General features: G+C 38.5%; 1 protein-coding gene across 1 annotated transcript in view; it reads right to left on the reverse strand.

The window, feature by feature from the left end:
* The window catches only part of LOC132110943 (serine/threonine-protein phosphatase 2A 56 kDa regulatory subunit delta isoform-like), a 34,929-nt gene extending 12,307 nt beyond the window's left edge, over nucleotides 1-22,622 (reverse strand). The window contains exons 1-4 of the mRNA XM_059518071.1: nucleotides 22,371-22,622; nucleotides 21,528-21,611; nucleotides 17,568-17,739; nucleotides 1,074-1,273 (exon numbers count right to left, since the gene is read on the reverse strand). Of these exons, the coding sequence (XP_059374054.1) occupies nucleotides 1,074-1,273; nucleotides 17,568-17,739; nucleotides 21,528-21,611; nucleotides 22,371-22,397 (483 nt within the window). The 5' untranslated portion in view covers nucleotides 22,398-22,622. The remainder of the gene's footprint in view (nucleotides 1-1,073; nucleotides 1,274-17,567; nucleotides 17,740-21,527; nucleotides 21,612-22,370) is intronic.
* Between the last annotated feature and the right edge of the window lie 387 nt (nucleotides 22,623-23,009).

Below are 23,009 nucleotides of genomic sequence, written 5' to 3' on the forward strand. Positions count from 1 at the left end.
ATACAGTTGCAAGATTTATTATTGGGAATAGGGCTCTCATATATTAAACGTGTTTACAACATAGCCAAGATCATTTTATATCACAATGACTTGACAATGACTTTTTTTGTTTAGCCGTTAAGTTTCTTAAATGCTGTGTAAATATCATGTATGTAAATATTGCTCTGTATTAATGTATTTTTGTATTGGTGAAAATAGTTAAATAATGCTTTATTTGCATTTAGTTAATTTAGTATAATGGCTAATTACCCATAATTCCCTGGTGTACATTTAGACAGATTTTATCCTGGGTCTGGTAAGTAATCGCCTGCGTGTCGGGGTCAGGCAAAAGCCATTACTGTCAATTGGCCACAGAAGATGTGTCCTGATAAGCAGGGCAGTGTACTTGCCACATGTATTGTCCCATTAACTTCTGACTAGCTGAGAATCAGCTAACCAATGTGTATGTGGGTCAAAAAGAAAGAAATACAAAGAAAGTAGGAGTGGAAGCTATTGTTTGACATGCATGTGTACTGTATACAGACCTACAACTGCACAAAAGATGTGTGTGCAGTACAGAAACCAAATGGACCTTGTCAAGTACTCAGCTAGACCAAATTACTTGTGACTTCTCCGCAGGTGTCAAATGAAGAATCACAATGTTCACAAATAATTATTTTTAGATTATTGGTTTTTAAACAGTTTTAATGTACAATAACTCTGAATCCTCCATGCCTCGTCACTCCGAATGAGTATTTATGTGAAAGGTGACTCACACGATGCAGTGCAGCTGATGCATCACTTACTCCGTTCACAACTGAACAATCTGGAGATGGTAGGAGAGGATTAACGTTGCCATGGAAACTAAATTAAAGGGGCAATTTTCCATTTTTTTTTTTAATTACGATTATTACATTTGAGAAAACTGCCAAGTGATTTTTGAAATGCGGTGCTTTATTCAGAGTCAGCGTTGACCACTCAAGAGTGACAGGGTGGTGTGAACTAAGCCACAGATTGCTTAGATGCACCATGTATGAAAAGCAATGGGGATGAGTTGATGTGTGTGTGCTTATGAGATGTTTGTGCCCCCTCACCATGATGACGGCTTCAGGGTAGATGGACTCTGTGACCACGTCACGGTTGTGTGTGATGTACTCCACCATTTCATTGAGGCCAGCTCGCTTCACCTCCTTGAACTTGAGATCACTTAGTGGATCAGTCACAAAGTCGAAAAGCACGCAGCACTGCCGCAGTTTCTGGACAAACAGTTCTTCTCGATCCAGGGGTGGGGCATCTGGAATGAGAGACACAAACAGAACAGCCTGAGTGACACCTGTCCGACAGGAAATGGGCGGCAGGCAAAACAATCAATCAAACCAACCCCAGGAAAGGTTTCCAGACCTCTTACTGTGCTATTTCACACCAACACACAGTTTAAACCGAGCTCCTATTTTGGGCTCTCTGGTCCAGCACAGTTTCATTAACACCTTCCTCTCACCTTGATTGTGAACCTCATTTGACTGTCTGCATGTTGTGATCTGTGTGTCCCTGCATGAGCTTTTGGAAAATAACACCGTTCTGCCAAGCCAACACACTGCTGCAATTATGAGCAGGCCATAATAGCTGGACTGGAATCAGGTGACCAATTACTGGGGACGAGCGATATACTAAATATTCACAATATAAATCACAATGCTGTTGCTGGAATGGCAGGTTTCTTTAGGTTTCTGAAAGAAATCTCTAATACACATCTGTATTTAATTGGATGAAATGTATAGTAAAAAGCATAATTTTGTTTTATATTTTAATGTAATTTGTAACAGCAAAGCTAAATTTTCAGCATCATTACTTCAGTCTTCAGTGTCGCATGATCCTTCAGAAACAATTATTATATACAGATTTGCTGGTCAAGAAACATTTATTTTTATGATTAACGTTAAAAACAGCTGAGCTGCTTAATATTTTTGTGGAATTTTTTTTATTTATTTTTTGGATAATGTAAAAGTCTTTAATGTCACTTTTGATGCATTAAATGTGCCTTTGCTGAAAAGAAAACATTTCTTCAAAACCCTTTTAAATGGCAGTGTTATAAATTAGGAACTGTGAATATAAATATCAGACAATAAAAAAAGAGAATTAATAGACTACTTTATCCATTTTTAACTTTGAAATAGGCAGTTTAAATTCTTTCTGTGCAATAATTATTTAAACTGATGATGATTTAATTTTTGCATCCTAGTCCCCATGTTAGAGCTGTAATCTTGTGGAGGAACATTATTGAATCCACTGTAGATGTCTTCAGGACGTTCCTGCGCTCACTGCTGGTGCGTCATTATTCTCATTAGAAACATGGTCAAAACTTTTCCACACCTCAGACTTTGCTTTAGTTGCTGGTGCAACCAAAACGTAATCGCCAGAGGCAAGCCTCTGTTACACCTACTCAGTATCCATTTTCAAATCTTTCTCGCGCTAATCGAAACATCACATGACTGCTCGTTTACCTCGCAAAACCGGAGCGCAAGCCCGATCCCGCGTAAGATGATATAAATTAAACCCGAACCCGGGTTCGGGCAAAGATCTTCAGCTCTACCCCACGTGGCATTTTTCACATTTTAAAATGTTTTAGCAAAATTGTATGCAGGTATATTTGGAAATTTGCTTGTATTTTATTATTATTTATTGTTATTTTGGTTCACATAAATAAAGATGCGTACATTTAACTGTTCATTTTTAACTATTCACCAAGCAAAAATACTGCATTTTGTTTCTTGCTTAATTTAAATGTATTTAGCATTTTGTTAATAGCTATTGTGGCTTTATCTCCCATCAAGCCATTACAGAGGAAATATACAAAGAGAAGATAGGATAAAAAATAGATATATGATTGCCTGGCCTCTTTTGCCAAGTCATACTAAGTTCTAATTTTATGCTTTACTAGCAGCAAGGAAAAAACACGTTTAGTCAGCAAATGTTATGCAACTCACGCATGCATCAGGCTAACTCAAACTCCAACAAGTGGTCCTGAAATATTTGAATCAGTAAAATAGCTGTGATTTCCCTTTTTAAATATCACTCAGAAATCGCCTTGGGAGTCACAGTGGCTTTTGTTAAACAGACCCTGTCCATCGAGATGGACTGAACAGGGTATGAGGAAAGGATGGGGGATTGATCTACTTTTGAGCAGCACTGGGGAAAGAATGAAAACGAAGGACGTGGAAAGAAGAATTACTGCACTGCAGCAGCTCCATCACAACTTTCTAACTTTCCTTTTACATGTCACCAAACACAAAGAGCACAATGACTGAAATGACAAATACAAAATAACCTCTATTGTCAGATGATTTCATTATCAATTTCTTTGAGATATGATGTCCTTTGTGCAAGTATGAAACATTTTGTTTACCCTGCTCACTCAAGTGAATTCTTTCCACAATGCTGGCAGAAGATAGCAGGATTTCCAGAATAGTTGCAGGCCATGAACCTCAACATCCTGCACCACGCCTGCAATCTGAAGTAGGAGTGTTTGATTGGGAGATCTTATGCAATGCCATAGGAGAAGCTCTGAGAGTTATGAGAGGAGAAGGACAGCAATGGAGGTAAAGGATGGCCTGCAGCCAGCAGGTTTTCTGCTGATGAATGCACAGGGTGACTTTCATATGGATCTAATCAAATCAAATATGCACTAGTATATACACAAAAAGATTCAGAAGATAATCATAAATAGTGAGGATGCACCCATAAGGAAATTTGAGGCAGATACTGATAGCTGATATTTTATGAAAACCTTTACAAAATAGTTTAAACAGTACAGTGGTTTAAATGTCACAACTCTTACAAATACATTCAAATGTGTATTCAATTAGATGAGGTCTTAAGGATCTAACTTAATTTTTTTCTTCAGAAGTTCGTTACTTGTATTATTCAATATATCGCCCAGCCTTTATGGTTTCCATTAAAATAATAAAAAAAATATTTTTTGTAGTGTGTTTTGGACATTATTCCAATAGGAATTACTGCTGTTCTATTGTTTCCCACCTGACAGAATAGAATCCCACCAAAAGAATCCATCAAATAGCAGCAGACACCATTACAGTTTACATTAAAGCCTAATATAATTCCCATTATAACCCTTAAATCCATGAAATTTGCTATTGTGTTTTGGGAGGGGTTCTATTGTTTTTTATGTTTTTGTTTCTTAGCAGGGAATATTATAATTGTATTACTACTTTTAAAGAATTTACCTAATTATTGAATTTCACAGGAAAGATTAGTTTATTTTGTATAAATAAAGAACTATTCCTTTAGTCAATTATTAAAGTATTACATAGGTTACATAGGCTGATTTATTAATTTTTAAGTATTTGGGATTTTGAGAACAAGTGTAAAAGGTGCTGAATGTTTAATTTCATCCAAGTGAAATTAGCAAAGCAGTTAGACTAAACTTACACTCTTTCTAAAGCAGAGCCAGGCAGGTTGCACGCGCGAGTCAAGTCTCGTTCATATTGCCAGATGCACTTGTGGAGACCTGCGGTGTGGAGACGGCGTGAGTATAACTGAACATTACGAGACAGGCTGTGTGTGTGCGGTGAGTTTAAATGGGTCTTCGAGACACGGCAGAGAGGAGCGAGTATGAGAAGTATTCAGAGACACAGGCTGTGTGTGCGGTCTTCTGAACTGGGAATAGCGAACATGCATTATAAACTTTTATCAAATTAGAATCTGTTGGGGAGATAAAAAGTGCAAGATAACATTCATGTACTAATAAAAACATAAGAATATATATTTTATTCTCCAGTACTGAAAGCAAAACGGATACGGGAGATCTTTTTATATTTTGCGACACAGCTCTTGTAAATTAACGTTACCTTTTTTTTTGTTTGGTGTCTGTCATTTCAAGGCCAAGTAATCTCATATTACTCATATTAAGTTTTTCTTTAGTATTAATTTGCCTAACTATCAACCCTGCAGACACCATAATCATATATACACACGCTCTCGGCCACTTTCCTTTTTTTTTCTTTTTTTTTTTTCTCAAATGGTAGGCATTTACACAGTTGGTTAGAGCAGTGCTGATTGGGGAAAACGGAGGAGCCTTCACTCTATTGGTTAGTAAGTCTGTCACTCAAGGCTGACAGTCATGCATATGCTCTGGGACAGAGTAATATCGCATCCACATCACAGGCTTTAGGATTAGCAATATCGCAGCGTCTCAAATCGCGGCTGCAATTCTCTTTTGACTAATCGCACAGCCCTTATACATACATACAATATATATATATATATACACACACACACACACACACACACACATATATACATACATACATAATGCGAGCAGCGCGTATTTTTTCCGGCGTCCATGTTAATCAATGAGTGCATTCACACCGGGACCAGGAGCAGCGCGTGAGCGTCAAGCAGGAGCGTCGCGTGAACAGCAGTGCAGCGGGGGTTTCGGCATCCGGTCTATTTTTGCTGTGTTGCTCAGACTCAATTAAAGTGAAAGCACACTTTTGATGGACACAATAAATGTGATTTAACACAAAACGTGCTCAAAATGCACAGAATAAGCATGTCAAGAGTTTTAACAACAATGCCAATGTCTAGTGTTCTAACATTTATGCCAGAAAAGTATAACGAATATGTATTTACCCATTTAAACTTTTTAAACAATCGTTTTGGGTGAAAGTATGGTGTAATGTTATAAAAACAAATGTTGAAAGAATTATACCCATTGTTTGAAATGGTTATACTGTCTGCCGAACACACTTTGCAGCCGCTGCTGTGATGCTGTACTTATATGCTTCCAGTGTGAATACTCGCGAGAGTCTGCTGCTGCAGTGACGATGTAGCTACTCGCGCTTGCGGTGTGAAACAGGCGTTATTCATTAACTGTACGGGTCAGCTGCTCCCCGGCCCTTGACGAATGTGATTCGCAGATTAATTGCACAGCTTAACCATCATAGAGTGAAAGTTTTGACAGGGCAGAGAGAGAGAGTGCGCGAGAGAGAGAGCGCAAGAGAGAGAGAGAGAGAGAGAGAGAGAGAGAGAGAGAAAGAGAGAGAGAGAGAGAGAGAGAGAGAGAGAGAGAGAGAGAGAGCGAGAGAGAGAGAGCGCGAGAGAGAGAGAGAGCGAGAGAGAGAGAGCGCAAGAGAGAGAGAGCGCAAGAGAGAGAGAGCGCAAGAGAGAGAGAGCGCAAGAGAGAGAGAGCGCAAGAGAGAGACAGAGGGAGAGAGAGAGAGCGCGCCCCGGCCGCACGCTCACCATCTTCAAACAACACGAGTGATGTCTTGCTCTCTCTCCCTCGCGCATATTGATCAATTGACACGATGGTGTCGATGTTTAAATAATTTAAAATGAGAATGTAAGTGTGCTCACCCCATTTTTGTTTGTAAGAAAAAAAAAATTGATTAGATTTCATATCGCAATATATATCGCAGAAAAATACAATATCGCAATGTAATTTTTCCCCAATATCGTGCAGCCTTAATATATATATACATACATACATACATACATACATACATGCATACATACACACACTAATGGTTTGTTCATCATTTGTTCATGACTAACAATTGTTTATTGAGATATATACGTATACACACACACTTATGACACCTCAACACGACCAAACAGTTATGTTAACATTGTAAATGTTGACCTAGTTCATTTATGTTAGCTAATGAACAAACAAAAATAACAACATAGTATGATTATAATGTGACTATTATGGGCCAATTCAAAGAAACCACCCAGTGCTTTTGAATAGCACATGCAATAACCTCGGGGCTCCAAGACAGATGAAAAAAAGAGGGATGAAGGAGTTGTTCATGGTTCTTAGGGCAAGCTGATTAAAATAACTACTAACCCCAAACTCAGTGGAAAAATCATCTCTTCATGATGTAGTTACCTTGCCCTTCAGCAACAGAGCACAAACAGACAGTCATAAAAATGAGAACTACCACAGGCAAATCAGCAACCCCAGAGCAGGACGTTTTTATCTCAGTGTTCTTTTAGTCACACAATTAGACTACAACCTAAAGTTATACAGGTACATCTCAGGCCATCCTTAAAAATATTCTTGTTTGCCATAACCCGACCGACCCTGTCAATTTAGGACCGACTCAATTTTTTTTTTTTTTTTTGCTTTTAGTCAGATCGACTTGCCGATTGTAAATTTTCGTTAAGACCGACCAATTTCAAACAACTGATACAAAAGTAATAAAATAATATGCATCATATTTAAGTATTGTAAATATATAAAATTTCTAGGCCTACATACAAACGAAGGCTATCTTCTTTAATTAAAAAAAACCCCTTGACGTCATCTGTGTTTACACGGGTGTCACACTGTGGCCGGTACGTTCGCTTCGTCTCATTCACTGTCAGTGTCAACGGTTCGCGCTTGGTAATGATGGCTGCGGCTGCAGTAAACTAAATGTTTGCGGTCACTGTTCAAAGTCATACGAGTTCGGGCACCATAATACATCTAAAAAAATTCATTAAAACAGCTCGACACCGCTTTAACTTGGCACAAAGTTCTGGAAAAACTGTGAAAAACTGTGAATAACTAAATGTTTGCGGTCACTGTTCAAAGTCATACGGGTTCGGGCACCATAATACATCTAAAACATTCATTAAAACAGCTCGACACCGCTTTAACTTAGCACGAAGTTCTGGAAAAACTGTGCCCAGATCTTGTCACATCCCTTCTCCCATCTAGTCTAAAACCGTGACCGTGTCGACTGTCACTTTATGTTCGAAAATCTATTACACGAATCGATTAGACCAACCAACACAAGTTTCGAAAACAAAAATAGGAAATTGATTTTAACGTCCTTCTCTCGGAGCGCTACCAAGTTTTTTTTTTTTTGAGCGCGTCCAGTTTTTTTTTTGTTTGTTTGTTTTTGGAACACGCGTCACACAGCAACTGCAGCTTCGGACACACACTCCTAACAGCAAATAAAACTTCTGCACAATGTTTCTCTTTTTACAACAGAAATGTGAATTCTGCCAGTAATCAGACTGTCTCATGTATACAGATACAGATTCGGGCTAGAATCGCCTAGGGCTGTCAAAATGGCTGAAAAACTAAATTCAAATTTTTTACTTAAATATGATAAATTCGAATTGTATTCGAATTTAAAATGCATAATAATTTCAGTTAGGGTGAAGAAAAGCTTTTTGCTTCCCTTCTGAGGCATCAAGATATTACTGCACATTTATTTAAAGCATTAGAATACATGACTGTGAAAAAACAACATAATAATAATAATTGGTTCATAAAAATTATTTTAAATATTAAGTTGCTTAAAGAACTATAAACAAAACAGCGTCATGTATGCATGCATTGTTATAAATTAAAAGGGCGGAAAACCAGTCACACAGAATAATTTCTTTCATTTAAAAACATAAGCAGTGGGATGGGGATAAAAAACCCAAAATAAAGTCTTGAGATATTTTTAGAAAATTAAATTAAATACATACATTTTACATGTCTTTCTAAGCATGAGGCTCTCTTGTGCACGCGAGTCCAACGGTGTCCATCGGTGTCCATCTAGAAAATGCGCGAAATATGCGTTCTGTGTGAACGGCTTGGTTTCAGTTTTGATGTAAACAAGATCTTCTCTACATTGATGTTCTCTCTTTTTTTTTTTTTTTTTAGTGGCTTCAACTGGATAGGCTAACATAACCTTATAATGCAATGCCACATACATAGTCATCGCATTTCGTGCGCCACTGATAAAGATCAAGTATACTTCGGCCGTCCGCACACTGTCTGCATTATGTCCTTTTCATCATCCGCGTGCGGGTATTTTTTGAGACCGCGCGGACGGTGAGCGTACATGAGGTGAAAGATGAGACAGCAGATACTGCGTGTCGAGCTCGTCTGCCTTTGGAAGCTGTGTAGACACGGCTGTGCGCACGGCAAGATGGAATGGAACACGGACTGTGAAGTACCGGGGCTCATTAGGCAGCTTCCTTAATGCACACCTTAAATTCGAATGCAACGTTTTTGCATTCGAATATGGATTTTTATTTTAAATTTGACGAATATTTTTTTTTGACAGCCCTAGATTTTTTTTTTTTATGGTTGTTGACATTTCTAATCGTAAACACAGCCATGTTGAAGCCTGCAGTAAATGTTTTGCATTATGGCAGTCCACTCTGCTTATTGTTTTTTTGAAAATGTTGCACTCCTGTTTGTCATTGTGCACGTACATCAAAATGAGGTTTGCAATTATGCGCCCGAAGGTGCAGGTTGAAGACCCAGTCAGTGACGTCACGATATGCTAATTTGTTTAAATTCATACCAAAATTCATCACCAAAATTTCCCTTTTTTACATTGAAACTTGAAAAAAATATATATATAACAGACCGACCTACCGACCCGTTTTTTTTTTTTATTACCGTTACTGCAAACCAAAATATTTTTAAGGATGGCCTCAATAAATTAGAATGTCGTGGAAAAGTTAATTTGTTTCAGTCAACTCAAATTGTGAATCTTGTGTATTAAATTAATTGTGATGATTTTGGCTCACATTTAACAAAAACCCACCAATTCACAATCTCAAAGTGAGATACTTGATAAGACCTATAAAAAAATATATATATAAAAAATTGTGAATTTTTGGCCTTCTGGAAAGTATGTTAATTTACTGCACATGTACTCAATACTTGGTAGGGGCTCCTTTTGCTTTAATTACTGCCTCAATTCAGCGTGGCATGGAGGTGATCAGTTTGTGACACTGCTGAGGTGGTATGGAAGCCCAGGTTTCTTTTACAGTGGCCTTCAGCTCATCTGCATTGTTTGGTCTCTTGTTTCTCATTTTCCTCTTGACAATAGGGATGGGCGTTTTCCGAAAATATCACATTCGAATATTTGAGCTAACAAAAAACGAATATTCGAATATTTGTTTATTTAAATTAAGTTTAATGAGACAGACGTTATTTTTCAGCAACATTTATTGTTTCTGTCATTTTGAACAAGCTTACACACAATAAGCTTGAACATTAGGCTACACATCGTGTTTTGTAGCTGAAAACCTTTAACAATGCGTGCAAACAAACAAAAGTACAGATTAAAAGCAAAATAAAAAGTGAAAAAAAAAAGTGAACAAAGAAAAGACGTAAAGCAGCCTGCAGCGATTAGGCTATTGTAGAACGTAGCCTACACTTAACTTTGATACTTTTAAACTGTCAGCAAATCTTTTTTGCTTTTTTTCTATTGTTTTACATGTTCTTGTTAAGAAATACGGGCATGTAAACATGATCGGGGGAAAGTCGGCTTCTTAGTCTGTTAACAATAAGGCCGGCCGCGGAGAAAACGCGCTCTGACGGCACAGACGTTGTCGGGACTCACAAATAACAGTGTGCTAAACGAATAGGTTTTGTGAAGCACTTCGTGTTTTCGTTTCACCACTGAATACGATCCTCATCTGGTGGAATACATGGCTCCAGCAAGAACTGTTCCCACTCGTCTCGGCTGGACTCTCTGTAATCATCGCTGAAAAACTGGCTCAGCCTTCTCCGACGAGTGGGCATTGCATCCGCTTTATCGTTGGTGACGGCGGCTGCATCCGCACCACTCGCATCAAGGAAAATGTACTTATAATGTTCAAAAAAGTTTTTTTTTCTTACTTCTCTCATGTTTTCATCGAGAAACCTGAGATGTTTGTACCGAGGGTCTAGTGCGAACGCGAGAAGAGTTTTCACTGCATTCTCCGAGTTAGCAGTGTTTATTCGTTGCTTGAGAGATGCCTCAATGTTCTTGAATTCGGTCACTTTCTGTGATTCTCCACGGCATATTTGAAGTACTGTAGAAGACCGCAGTTCTTATGGGCCGTTCACTTATCACGTCTTTTGTGCGCTCAAGTTCGTTATTTCCAATGTAGGTGGGAGGTATGCGCGCTCATAATAGAAGCGACGCGGTCACGATGCGCACGCGGTGCGACGCGCCCGTTTTTCCAGGCGCGTCCGCAAAGCATTGAGTTAAAAACAACTCAACTTTTCAGAATGTCGCAAGCGCACCGCAGGTCATGTGACAAGAACTAAACATTCAGCTTCATCCTTTCCTGTAACAACGTTGAAAGCTCAGCCAAGATGAAGGAACAGCTGATAATAATTTTAGTAGCAGAGCTACTGCAAGCGATTTTTTTGTGCTGCAAATCCATTTATCCTTTGCTGAAATTTCCGCGTCATTATGGAGAGAGCCCGTCACTGTTGCTTAGCAACGGCAGACGCCTCAGGAGCTGCATACATCTTCAAATATGCCGTGGAGAATCACAGAAAGTGACCAAATTAGGTTTTATTGTGAACTTGTTTTTTTTTTTTTTTTGCAAAATTCGAATATTTTTATTTATCGAATAATTAAAACAGAACAAATATTCGAATGTTCGACTATCTGTGCACACCCCTACTTGACAATACTCCATAGATTCTCTCTGGGGTTCAGGTCTGGTGAGTTTGCTGGCCAGTCAAGCACACCAACACCTTGGTCATTTAACCAACTTTTGGTGCTTTTGGCAGTGTGGGCAGGTGCCAAATCCTGCTGGAAAATGAAATCAGCATCTTCAAAAAGCTGGTCAGCAGAAGGAAGCATGAAGTGCTCCAATTTCTTGGTAAACGGGTGCAGTGACTTTGGTTTTCAAAACTAGCAGATGACATTGCACCCCAAATCATCACAGACTGTGGAAACTTAACACTGGACTTCAAGCAACTTGGGTTATGAGCTTCTCCACCCTTCCCCCAGACTCTAGGACTTGGTTTCCAGATGAAATACAAAACTTGCTCTCATTTGAAAATAGGACTTTGGACCAATGACAACAGTCCAGTTCTTCTCCTTAGCCCAGGTAAACACCTCTGACGTTGTCTGTGGTTCTGGATTGGCTTAACAAGAGGAATACGAGAACTGTAGCCAAATTACTTGACACGTCTATATGCCTTGACCCCAGCCTCAGTCCATTACTTGAAGTTCACTCAAATTCTTGAATCGATTTTGCTTGACAATCCTAATAAGACTGCGGTTCCCTCGGTTGGTTGTGCATCTTTTTCTTCCACACTTTTTTCTTCCACTCAACCTTCTGTTAACATGCTTGGATACAGCACTCTGTGAACAGCAAGATTCTTTGGCAAATAATTTTTGTGGCTCCTTGTGAAGGGTGTCAATGATTGTCTTCTGGACAACTGCCAGATCAGCAGTTTTCCTGCTGATAATATGATTGTGTAGTCTAGTGAACCAAACTGAGAGACCATTTTGAAGGCTCAGGAAACCTTTGCAGGTGTTTTGAGTTGATTAGCTGATTGGCATGTCACCGTATTCTAATTTGTTGAGATCGTGAATTGGTGGGTTTTTGTTAAGTGTGAGTCAGGGTTTTGTTCAGGGTTTTTGTTTCATTGCGATAAAATCATCGCAATTAAAAGAACCAAAGACTTAAACTATTTCAGTCTGTGTGCATTGAATTTATTTAATAAACGAGTTTCACAATTTGAGTTGAATTACTGAAATAAATTAACTTTTCCATTTTTCAAATTTACGGACATGCACCTGTATGTTTATTTAACACTAGTATATATTTTCTCATAGTGCAGCCATTACATCGAAAAGCAAAAAGCCCCACAAGGCTGTATATTACAGTAATTTTACCAAGAAGCTTAAAAGGGGTTTAAAGCACTAAAGGAATAGTTCACCCAAAAATAAAAATCCAAAGAGAGTCCACAATCCATAATAATGCTTTGGGGTAAAAGTGAATTATAAGCCTACTTCACAAAAAAACATATTGCTTTAACAAATACAATGTTAAATCACATTATACTAAATGAAAATTAAGAGTTATAAAATATTAGATCTCAAACATGCACAAATTACATATTGGCCTGGTTTCATAGACAGGGTTTAGGTTAAGCCAGGATTATGGCATAGTTCAATTAGGACATTCAAGTATCTTTTATAAACATGCCTTACAAAATAATATTTCTCATGTGAATCTTGAAACAAAACAATGGCCCTGACATATTTTAAGATACGTCAGTGCAAGTTTCTTTCAGGTAAAACAGCCCAAACATGATTTTTAGTCTGGGACTAGCCTTAGGCCTTGTCTGTGTAACTAGGGGATTGCATTTTAACCTAATAATCATTCATTTAAATAAATTATATATATATATTAGTGCTGCAACGACGCGTCTACAAAAATACGTCGACGTTCGTGAAATGGGTCGACGCATAACATTGTTTACATCTCGCGTAATGGCATACTGGGAATGGAGAAAGTTGCATTCTATCACAAAAACAGAGACCACTGTTATCAAAAGTAAGGGAATACTTTAAACAGAGGCCAAATAAAATGGCCCTTTGTTCCCTTTGCAAAACCGATATGGTGTACCACGGCAGCACAAATGCGATGCACGAGCACCTCAGAGGAAAATATCCTGGCGCTCTCCGTTGTTACGGTTTAACTGGTTACCGTGTGATCTGGTGACCAACTTCCTGGTTCAGGTCTCTGCTGCAGATGTACACGGTGCGATTTTTGCTGTCGTACGAGTTCGCATGCAATTTGTTCCAATCGTGTGGAAATCGTGTATGCTCATATGATCGCTGCTTGTATCATGTGCGAGGAATTACAAGTCGAGCAGAGTGCCATACGAGCACTTCCCGACCTCCCGATCATTTTTAAACATGTCTTAAAAGTTTGTGAGCAATCGGTTTGAATTCGTGACGTGTGCAGTTGAACGAGCCGATTTGTTGCTCTATCTGAAGTTGACCAGTCATGAACTAGGAAAACCACAGAAGAAGAAAGACGAAGACAGCAGCGACACGGGAAATGTGGACTATTGACCAGGAGTATAAACTCGCTGAACTCTGACAGGAACAGCGAGCGCTGTATGAGGTTTCTAGCTCTCTCTCTCTCACTCTCGCTCGCTCACACACTCGCGCATATGTAGTTTATGGGGACTCTCCATAGACGTAACGGTTTTCTATACTGTACAAACTGTATATTCTATCCCCATACACTACCTCTTATCCATCAAGGAAAAATGCATGTTTAAAATTTCAATGAAACACCATTTAGTACCCATGTCATTATAGACATTTTTGTCCCCATAAACCATATAAAAGAACACACACACACACACACACAAACTAGGGTGACCAGACGTCCCGGTTTCCTGTTGCTGAAAAAGAACCTGTATGTGTAGGAAACATTCACGGCTCGTATCAATATTTTATATGCAGTTATGAGAGATTTTGGTTTGCAGTAACAGTATTTTATTTTTATTTTTTAAAGGGTCGGTAGGTCGGTCTATTTTTTTTTTGAGTCGGTCCTAAATTGACAGGGTCGGTCGGGTTAAGGCAAACAAGAATATTTTTAAGGATGGCCTTAGGCGCGTTCAACTTGAAGCAGCGCTGTACATAAGGATCACTGTATGACATCAAAGTACCGCGAGAGTGATTCGAATGCATTGGAGCTGTGTGCTCTCTTATCGCTCTCGCGTACTTTAATGTCAAACAGTGATCCTTCTGTGCAGCGCTGCTTCAAGTCGAACGCGCCTATCAACTTCGAGCGATTGCTACGGAAATTGGCAGGTCGTAAAATCGTGTCATAGATCACCTCGTCCGTACGATTTTCAGATAAACTCTGAATTCGTACCGTGTACGCCCACCTTTAACTACCTTCCTCAGCGTACGTGGCAAGAGTGAAGTTCAGGTACAGGTTGTGAGGCCACATTATGAGAAGAATAGTTGTCCAACAGATCACAAAAACTGTGGTTCAGCTCACAAAACTTTACACCAATGCATCTCTGTTTTACATTTATTAGTTAAAGCACAATTTAATTAGTCAAAGCAAAAATTGCTAGCCTAATTAAGAGAGTTCAGACATGATTAAATGTTAAAGAACACAAAAGCAGCTTCATGCGTACTTTACGCAAATAAAAAGCTGCATTATTATTTTCGCAAAATTCTGTATTTTATTTTTAAACAGGAGATTTAAATAATCAAATGACACACGATACTATTATTACATTAAATATTCATTCATTCTCATCATTCCAAGTAGGGCTGTCACTTTTAGTTCGAAAATCGATTGCACAATCGATCGGACCAACCAAAAAAAGTTTTGAAAAAGAAAATAGGGAATCGATTTTAACTAAATATGTACACTATTAATTTTAAAAGAATTAAACAATTAAAAAATATAGATGTAACAAAACTCACAAACAAGCAGAAAAAGAAAATAAAGAATTCCGAAAGTGCAGTATGCGTTGCGAAAGCTAGACAGAAAATACCAGCAATTTTACGCGCCTATAAGACCCAGTGACGTCGAAAGCGACCTCTTATGCTGCGTTCACACCAAACGCGAATAGAGCGTCTGGCGCGAATGATTTCAATGTTACGTCAATGTAAAGACGCGTTTACGCGCGTTTGGAGGTCTCGCGGCGCGGTAGACGCGAATTCGCCTCATTCGCGCATCTAGTTACAGGAGATTCTGAGTTATGAAAGGACCATTGCAAGCTGACAGCGACCGGCTTTTGTGGTGGAAAATTGGCAGTAATACCCCCCACCTTACGCAGCTGTACCAACAGAACGCGTCTTCTCAACAGCTGGACATATAGTGAATAAAAAACGCTCTGCTCTGGACCCCGAAATGTTGATCGACTTGTTTTCCTGTCCAATAAATTTGTGATGGCCCTAGCCTTTTTGCACATTGCATTATGCCTGCGTAGTGCCGCCTAGCCTAAGTGTCAGTTATGTTCAATAAAAAACACACATGGCCTGTTCTCAAGTCCATTTAAAGTTTCATTTTTTTGAACAGTTGTTTGAAATGGATTGAATCATTATTTAAAATAATCTTGGAGATTTTTGAATTGCCTAAATCATAAATGCAGCCGGGTTGAAGCCTGCAGTGATGTTTTTCTTTTGTTATGGCAGCCGTCCCCTCTGCATATATATTTTTTTGAGAATGTTGCACTCCTGTTGCTGTTTGTTATTCTGCACGAAAATTCATGCCAATAAATAAGAAATATTGCTGACTTGTGCGTTTCCAGCGCTCTCTTTGCGTTTGTCTGTTATTTGACATTGAAAGGAAAAAAAGGTCTTTTTTTTGAGACACGGAAAATCGATTTTACAATCGAATTAATGAACACTTATGTCTTAAAAATCGAAAATGATTTTTCACAAAAGTGACAGCCCTAATTCCAAGCATGTGCCATTTCATTAACAGCAGACAAATAACTGACCATGTGAGCATTGCCGGTGTTCCCACAAAAACCGCTCCTCCACTGTGAATAAATCGGCAACATTCATTTGAATGTGTAAACTGGCCAGACAAAACACATACAAATGATAAACTTTGACTCGATGGTGGTTAAATTTTGCAACTAAATCAGGTATTACATGCATGCCAAACTGTAGGGCCTGGTCCATACGGATCAACCGCGATCTATTTTACCTAAGGGGACGATCTATCTGGATGTGCTGATTTGCATAACAGATTCTACACTTGGTCCATGGGGGAAAAAACCTTTAAAAGGACTGAAAATACAACAACTTCATGTTACCAAAACATTTGCAAACTAAAAATAGATCACAAGTGGTCAAAGGAAGAATTTTAGAAGCATTTTAAATGCTCATACTCGGCTGACCACTTGTGAGCAGATGACTACCTGAGATGGATATTAATTTCAGGTGTAAACAGGACCTGATATAATGAAAACCGAACAACAGTTGATGACTTACCGCTAAATAAATTAATCAAACCATATGCTTTCTAGGATGAATCCACATCAGATTCTTAATCATCTAATTTGTAACTTTCTTAATATAAGAATGGGGTAGGAGCTATAAGTTTTTTTTTTCTTCATCTTACTCCTGTTCTTGTCATGGAATGTATTTTTGTGTGTTTGTTGGATTGTTGTTGTGGTATTTCATGTTGCATTACCATTAAAAAGAGAATAAATAAATGAAATGAAATAAAGGGACTGCAAGTAACAGGCTTGATTAGATTGGAGATTAGACTGTAACTCTCTAAATTGTGAGCTGTGGCAAGGTTTCACTGTCCTTCTTAGTGCAGACACTTTGACTGCTGATCCAATTACTGTCGTGTGCTCAAACTCCCTGTGTGGCCAGACAGGAAGGACTCTCCCTGACTGAGACTATGTCGGAACAACATGATCACGGGAACAAACGAGAGAATGAGTAAAAGAAAAGGAACATCCAATGATGAGAAACAATAATCTTCAATGGTGAAAACTCTCAATATCTATTCCATTGAAGCAAAGACATATTTAAATCAATAGTGTACTATTCCTAGTGTATTGATTCCAAATAACCCAATTTGCTAAAAAACAAACAAAAAAAAAACAATACTTGATATGTCAAACACCAAACTCCATCTGCTACAGTAAAGGAGTAAAAATAATTCCGGGGTCATGTGAGGCTGCCCTCCAACAGTCAACACAATTAGCACCATTCACTGTGATATGTACACAACAACAGATCATTTGATCACTTCCAAGAAATCATCAACAAAGTAAGAATAACTGTGAGCAGTGACTGTTAGGGCTATGTTCTGTTTGGAGTCATTTCTACCTTTGAGAGCGGGAAGCTTCTGCAGTTCCCGGCTCTTGCTGAGGTTGAATCGTGACGAACTCTGTCGACGCTCCTTCTTTACAATCTGAGTCCCACCTGAGTACTTAATTTTGTTGAGCTGAGTGGGAGGTGGAGTGCTGTTGCTTGGACGCTTGCTGGCTGACTGCTGGGCCTAGAAAAAAAAAAAAAAAAAAAGTTCAGAATCAAAATGGGCACATTATGCCATTCTATGCTATAGCACCACTTTTGGTCACAGAACATCAGACTCCAGTGTCTTCCTGGTGGCAAACACAACAGAAGAGACAAAACACTGCAAAAAAAAAAAAAGAGGAAAAAGGGGACAAACTCATTATGGAGAGCATTGTATTGGAGAAATATTTGGATACACTCATCAGTGCTAGAGTCAGTTTTCTCAGAAGTGAAAGACTATACATTTAAAATGTGTGCATCTACTAAAAGCGAATGGTCAACTTGAGTACACCAGCATATAAATGGCCTAAAAGACAATACAGTAAAAACTAGACATTTATTTTATTGGGTCTTTAAAAAAGCTGACTTCATTGTCTATAAAGTACATCAGTAAAGTTTCTACATCTCTCTTGGTATTTTTCTAGATCAACAGATCTTCTTCTATACCTTGAATATCAGTCAATTACAGTTTTGTTTGCACCTCTATATACATATTAAAACTTATTTTTACATATCTCTATTCATCATAACTTAAATCACAATGCTGTTTGAAAGCATCTACCAAACTACAATATAAATTTAAGTCCCCTAACTGCATTACACCTCACTTGGAAGCAGCTAGCTGTAATGTAATATTGAGCACCAGTTAAATATATATATGAATAATTAAGAAAAACAGCTTTGTGAGATCTATGTGGGACAGTCTTTATGTCTTAAAGTGCTCCTATTATGCCATTGTTAAGATTGCTAATATTGTTTTATGAGTCTCCTAAAACAGGTTTACATGCATACAAGGTCAAAAAACATGTTAGTTTTCTCAGAAAATAGATTTAATTTTATCTAATTTCTAAATGATTCATAAACGACTCGTGCGAAGCAGTTCAAAGAATCAGTTCCTAAACCACTCCTCTCTGTGAGCCCTCACTGCTGTGATTGGTCAGAGGGAGCAGTCCTTTAGTCCCTTCCTGGGAAGTTGTGGCTTAGTGGTTAGAGAATCTGACTCCTAACCCTAAGGTTGTGGGTTCGAGTCTCAGGCCGGCAATACCATGTCTTAGGTACCCTTGAGCAAGGCACTGAACCCCCAACTGCTCCCCAGGCGCCGCAGCATAAATGGCTGCCCACTGCTCCGGGTGTGTGTTCACATTGTGTGTGTGTGTTCACTGCTGTGTGTGTGTGCACTTTGGATGGGTTAAATGCAGAGCACGAATTCTGAGTATGGGTCACCATATTTGGCTGTATGTCACATCACTTTTTTATGATTGGTCCAGAGCCATAAAGACTAAGAAGAGATCTCTCTACGGCTCTGGATTGGTCCACCGCGTACAGCACGTGTCAGAAACGAAACACTCATTAGCATCACAGCCCTGGAGACTTGTCAATAGATAGAAAAGATGGTATGGATTGTAGCTTACCAACTCGAGCCCGAGTCTGATGAAGAAACGGTTGAAGTGGCTGATCACCAAGAGACTGATTCACAAGCACGACTGGAGCAGGACATTTCTCAGCGGTAAGTGTCAAGTGTTGACAAGTTTGTGGTAATTATGAAATGTGATCAAACAAATTTACTCTCACAGCGTAGGATACAGTGTCTTCTCGAAATAATGTTAACCACATAGAAATTTTACTGTTTGTGGGCAGGCAAGTTGGCGACGTAGAACGTGGGCAGACATTATGCAAATGTGTTACTTCGTGACGTAGTCTCGTAACAGAATAAGATTCAAATTCCTGATGACTTGTTTAGGCCATTGTGAGCAGACTCTTTTTTTGACAGACAATAACTTTATCTATCGTGCACAAGCTTCACAACTTTGCAGATAGTTTATGTTCACATACAGCTACATACAAGATAGTCAGTAATATTTAAAACAGCATTATTCATTTTCCTCGAATTGGACAATTAGAAAATATATAAGAACATCTAAGACAAATTACATTTTGACATCTACATTGCTCCTCCATTCATGTCATGTATAGATGCGAAGTGTAACTTAATTTGGCTTTATATCAACATTTACACTTAATTTTCAAGTCTAGCATAAACGGCTGATTTTGAACAAAAGTTTAAGTTTTATCCAATGGCAAAACACTGTATAAAACTCATGCACCCACTGAAAACTGCTGTAACAAAGCCATGCTGCCTAACCCACGAGAGCTGAAGTCCACAACTAACCTACCCTACATACCTCCTTATTACCATATTCTAGATTCAGCCCACATTAAACATTCATGAGTAGCCTGAGCTACACTATCAAATAAATATGTCTTCCTTATAAGACAAGCATCACACAAACCGTTTCAACCACAGGTGATAAATACAGTATTACCGCTGGCGGACTGTACCCAAAACAAAAATCACACTAAATTTCTCTCCTTTTGTCAAATTGTACGATATGAGCACAGTGTGTAAAAAGCCAAGGCAGATTATGAATCTTTTATGACTGTTCGATATACATCTCAGCTAATGCAATACTTCTGACTCTAAACTTTGCGTGAGGATAAGATTAATTGAAAAGGCAATTAATCGGCCTCCAGTGAGAATGTCACACTAAGCTATCAAAGACTCCCATTTTGCTCCTACAAAATAAATGTTTCGCAATCCCTGAAATTAGTCTCAAGCAGCAAAATTGCATCTGGCTTTAGAAGCATATTGATTAAAAACAAAGCTGATCGCTGGTTTATAGGAATACAGAATCAATGCTAAACCACAATCCTTGACTAGCACCATTGCAGAAGCAGTTCAGACAGTAGTAGAAACTGCTAAATGAGCAACTTGTAAGAGCTTTTATAAACTGAAGGTTTTTGATGAAAAAGAAAAAAGCGACACTTGTCCATGTTGTGCACTTTTCCTTTACCAGGGTCTAAAAAACAAGTCTGACTAGATGCATTTCCCAGAGCAACCATTAAAACAGAGCAATGCAAAAGGTAGTAATAAACATAGTATGCAACTCTATTTTACCTGAAATCTTCACGTTAACTAAACAGTTAAATCGGTTTTTTTTTTGTAGTCTTATTTTTATGAACACGCGGACAAATCATGTAGAAATATTAGTACAAACACCATATTTATAGAATTTAAAGAATAAAAATTCTATTAACCTATTAAACAAAAACTCTCAAAACATTAAATAAAAAAGGATCATAAAGATAGCATATTTGGGGAAACTGTGATTGATTGTGCAACTTTTTGTGCAGTCGAAACAATACCTGATCCGTACTCCTGTCACAAAAATAAAGCATGGCTTGAAGACAGAGAAGGAAGGACAGAAAAATATATTGTAAGCTACTTCTATTTGATTTAATAACACCGAGACAAACCTACAGTCAAGGCTCATTTTAAAGGGGGGATTTGCTTTGCTTTATGTACAAGAATAAAGGACAGCTTTAAGAGCCGCTTCAATCTTGGCTATTTAATAAAGCAGAAATAGAAATGAGGGTTTTCTGGAAGGAAGGTAGATATCAAGAGTTTTAACCATCCTCAGCATGATACACTTCAGACCTGTGAGTTTGACAAGCAACTGTAATAAAGTAAACTATATAAAAATCATCTGAGCAGCCAAAAAGACAAGCAAATCAACAGGAGATTACTTCATATATTACCATGCATAATAAACACTGCCTCGCAAAAAGGCTCTGATATTGAATTTTTGCTTTCTTGTGCCCCGAGGAAAGAAAAAGCCCAGCTACAACACTTAGAAAGCAAGTACTTGTGCCAAGTCCACTAGGCAGCCCTAAACACGGTACGAGAAATGTTTTTAAAACGATCATCTTTACCTCTTCTGAATTTTCAGTCCCAGCATCCTTTCCACCACCGGAATTGCTGTTCTTTGTGCTGCTTTTTGCAGATTTGGTTGGTTCCTGTAATGAACACAAAAGAACCAATACATTTAATTCAGAGTCATAAATCAAAGGAGGCTCCTATTATTCTGATCACATTTAATATAGCCTTTTTTGGAGGGTGGTCTGCACACAGGTCAGATCGAGGGCAGGTCATGCTGCAGGACAGGTATGACAGGAGATGGCCACCGGCAGCCCAATTGTAAACTAGCTTTTGAATCAATCAAAACATTGACTGCTTTCTGGGAATGAGAAATGATTTGAGTTCACACCGTCCAGCATTATATTCACATTGACAAACTTGTCCACTAATATATCAAGCGTTTATATAACGATGCCCACAGCTTGTCCACTGAATCATTGACTCATGCAGGGACAGGAGAACATGTTTGCATGTTCAGCTTATGCTGCAATCTGTCAACTAATAACGTTAACGTTACGCCTCTATTCACATATTAACGGCCAATCATAATCTCACTGTATGTGTGAAACAGCTATCGGAGAGCATTCTCTCAAACATAAAAGACTGACATTTTGAATACAGGTCACGCTGAACTAAAGAAAACGCGCTGTCGTTATATTGAAAATCTTGTGAACGCAATTGTCAGTATTTTTACTTGGGACTTACAGGCGAAATTTGCGCCCTTAGCGGATTAGCGGCTAGCGCGGCCTTCACTTATAAAAAACAACGCCAGCAAATGCGATAGAGTAATTATTATACAAACTTAATTATCTGACACATTGATAAGACACGTGTTGTGATTGTAATCTGTACTTTACCTTCTCTTTTTTAATTTTATTCGGCATTTTGCAAATGTTGTCTTTAGCCTTGCCTCCTTGATAAGGCTTCCCTCGCACTCGGGCTCTCGCGCACACTGTTACCTCCAGCTCCCCGCGCCCTCCCTTCACCAGTTGCAATCTAATTGGTCAGCAAGGCTGGAGACTACCTGGCAACAGCATATCGGGATTTTTCTATTGGCCGATTTTTGTATCAGACAGTCTTTTGAGCTTTCTGAACGTGGTCCTGGCTGCGGCGAGAAAGGGGAATACAGCTGTTGTTGACAGCTTATCCATCTCAAGTGGAAGTGCAGATTGTCTCGAGAGGAATTGATTGTGTGAGGGAGACTGGTGTTGGTGACATTGAAAGTTAACATGTCAGAATAGGGTCATCCAGAGGCTATTTTGGTTGTATAAAGCAAAAGAGTTGGAACCCTTATGTAATTTTATTTGTGAATATTGATGCAGTGGAGTTAATTTGTGGTCCAGCTTCAGAGTTATTGTGTCATCAGATAGATTGTACTATATTCAAAGTATTAAGGGTATTATACATGATGATAGTGATAAAAAAAAAATTACTGCATTGAGGAAGTTCCACTGCAATTAACTTTTAAATACAGGGTTAAAAAATAATAAAAATGT

The sequence above is a fragment of the Carassius carassius genome, chromosome 30, assembly GCF_963082965.1.
Source record: "Carassius carassius chromosome 30, fCarCar2.1, whole genome shotgun sequence".
NCBI lineage: Eukaryota > Metazoa > Chordata > Actinopteri > Cypriniformes > Cyprinidae > Carassius > Carassius carassius.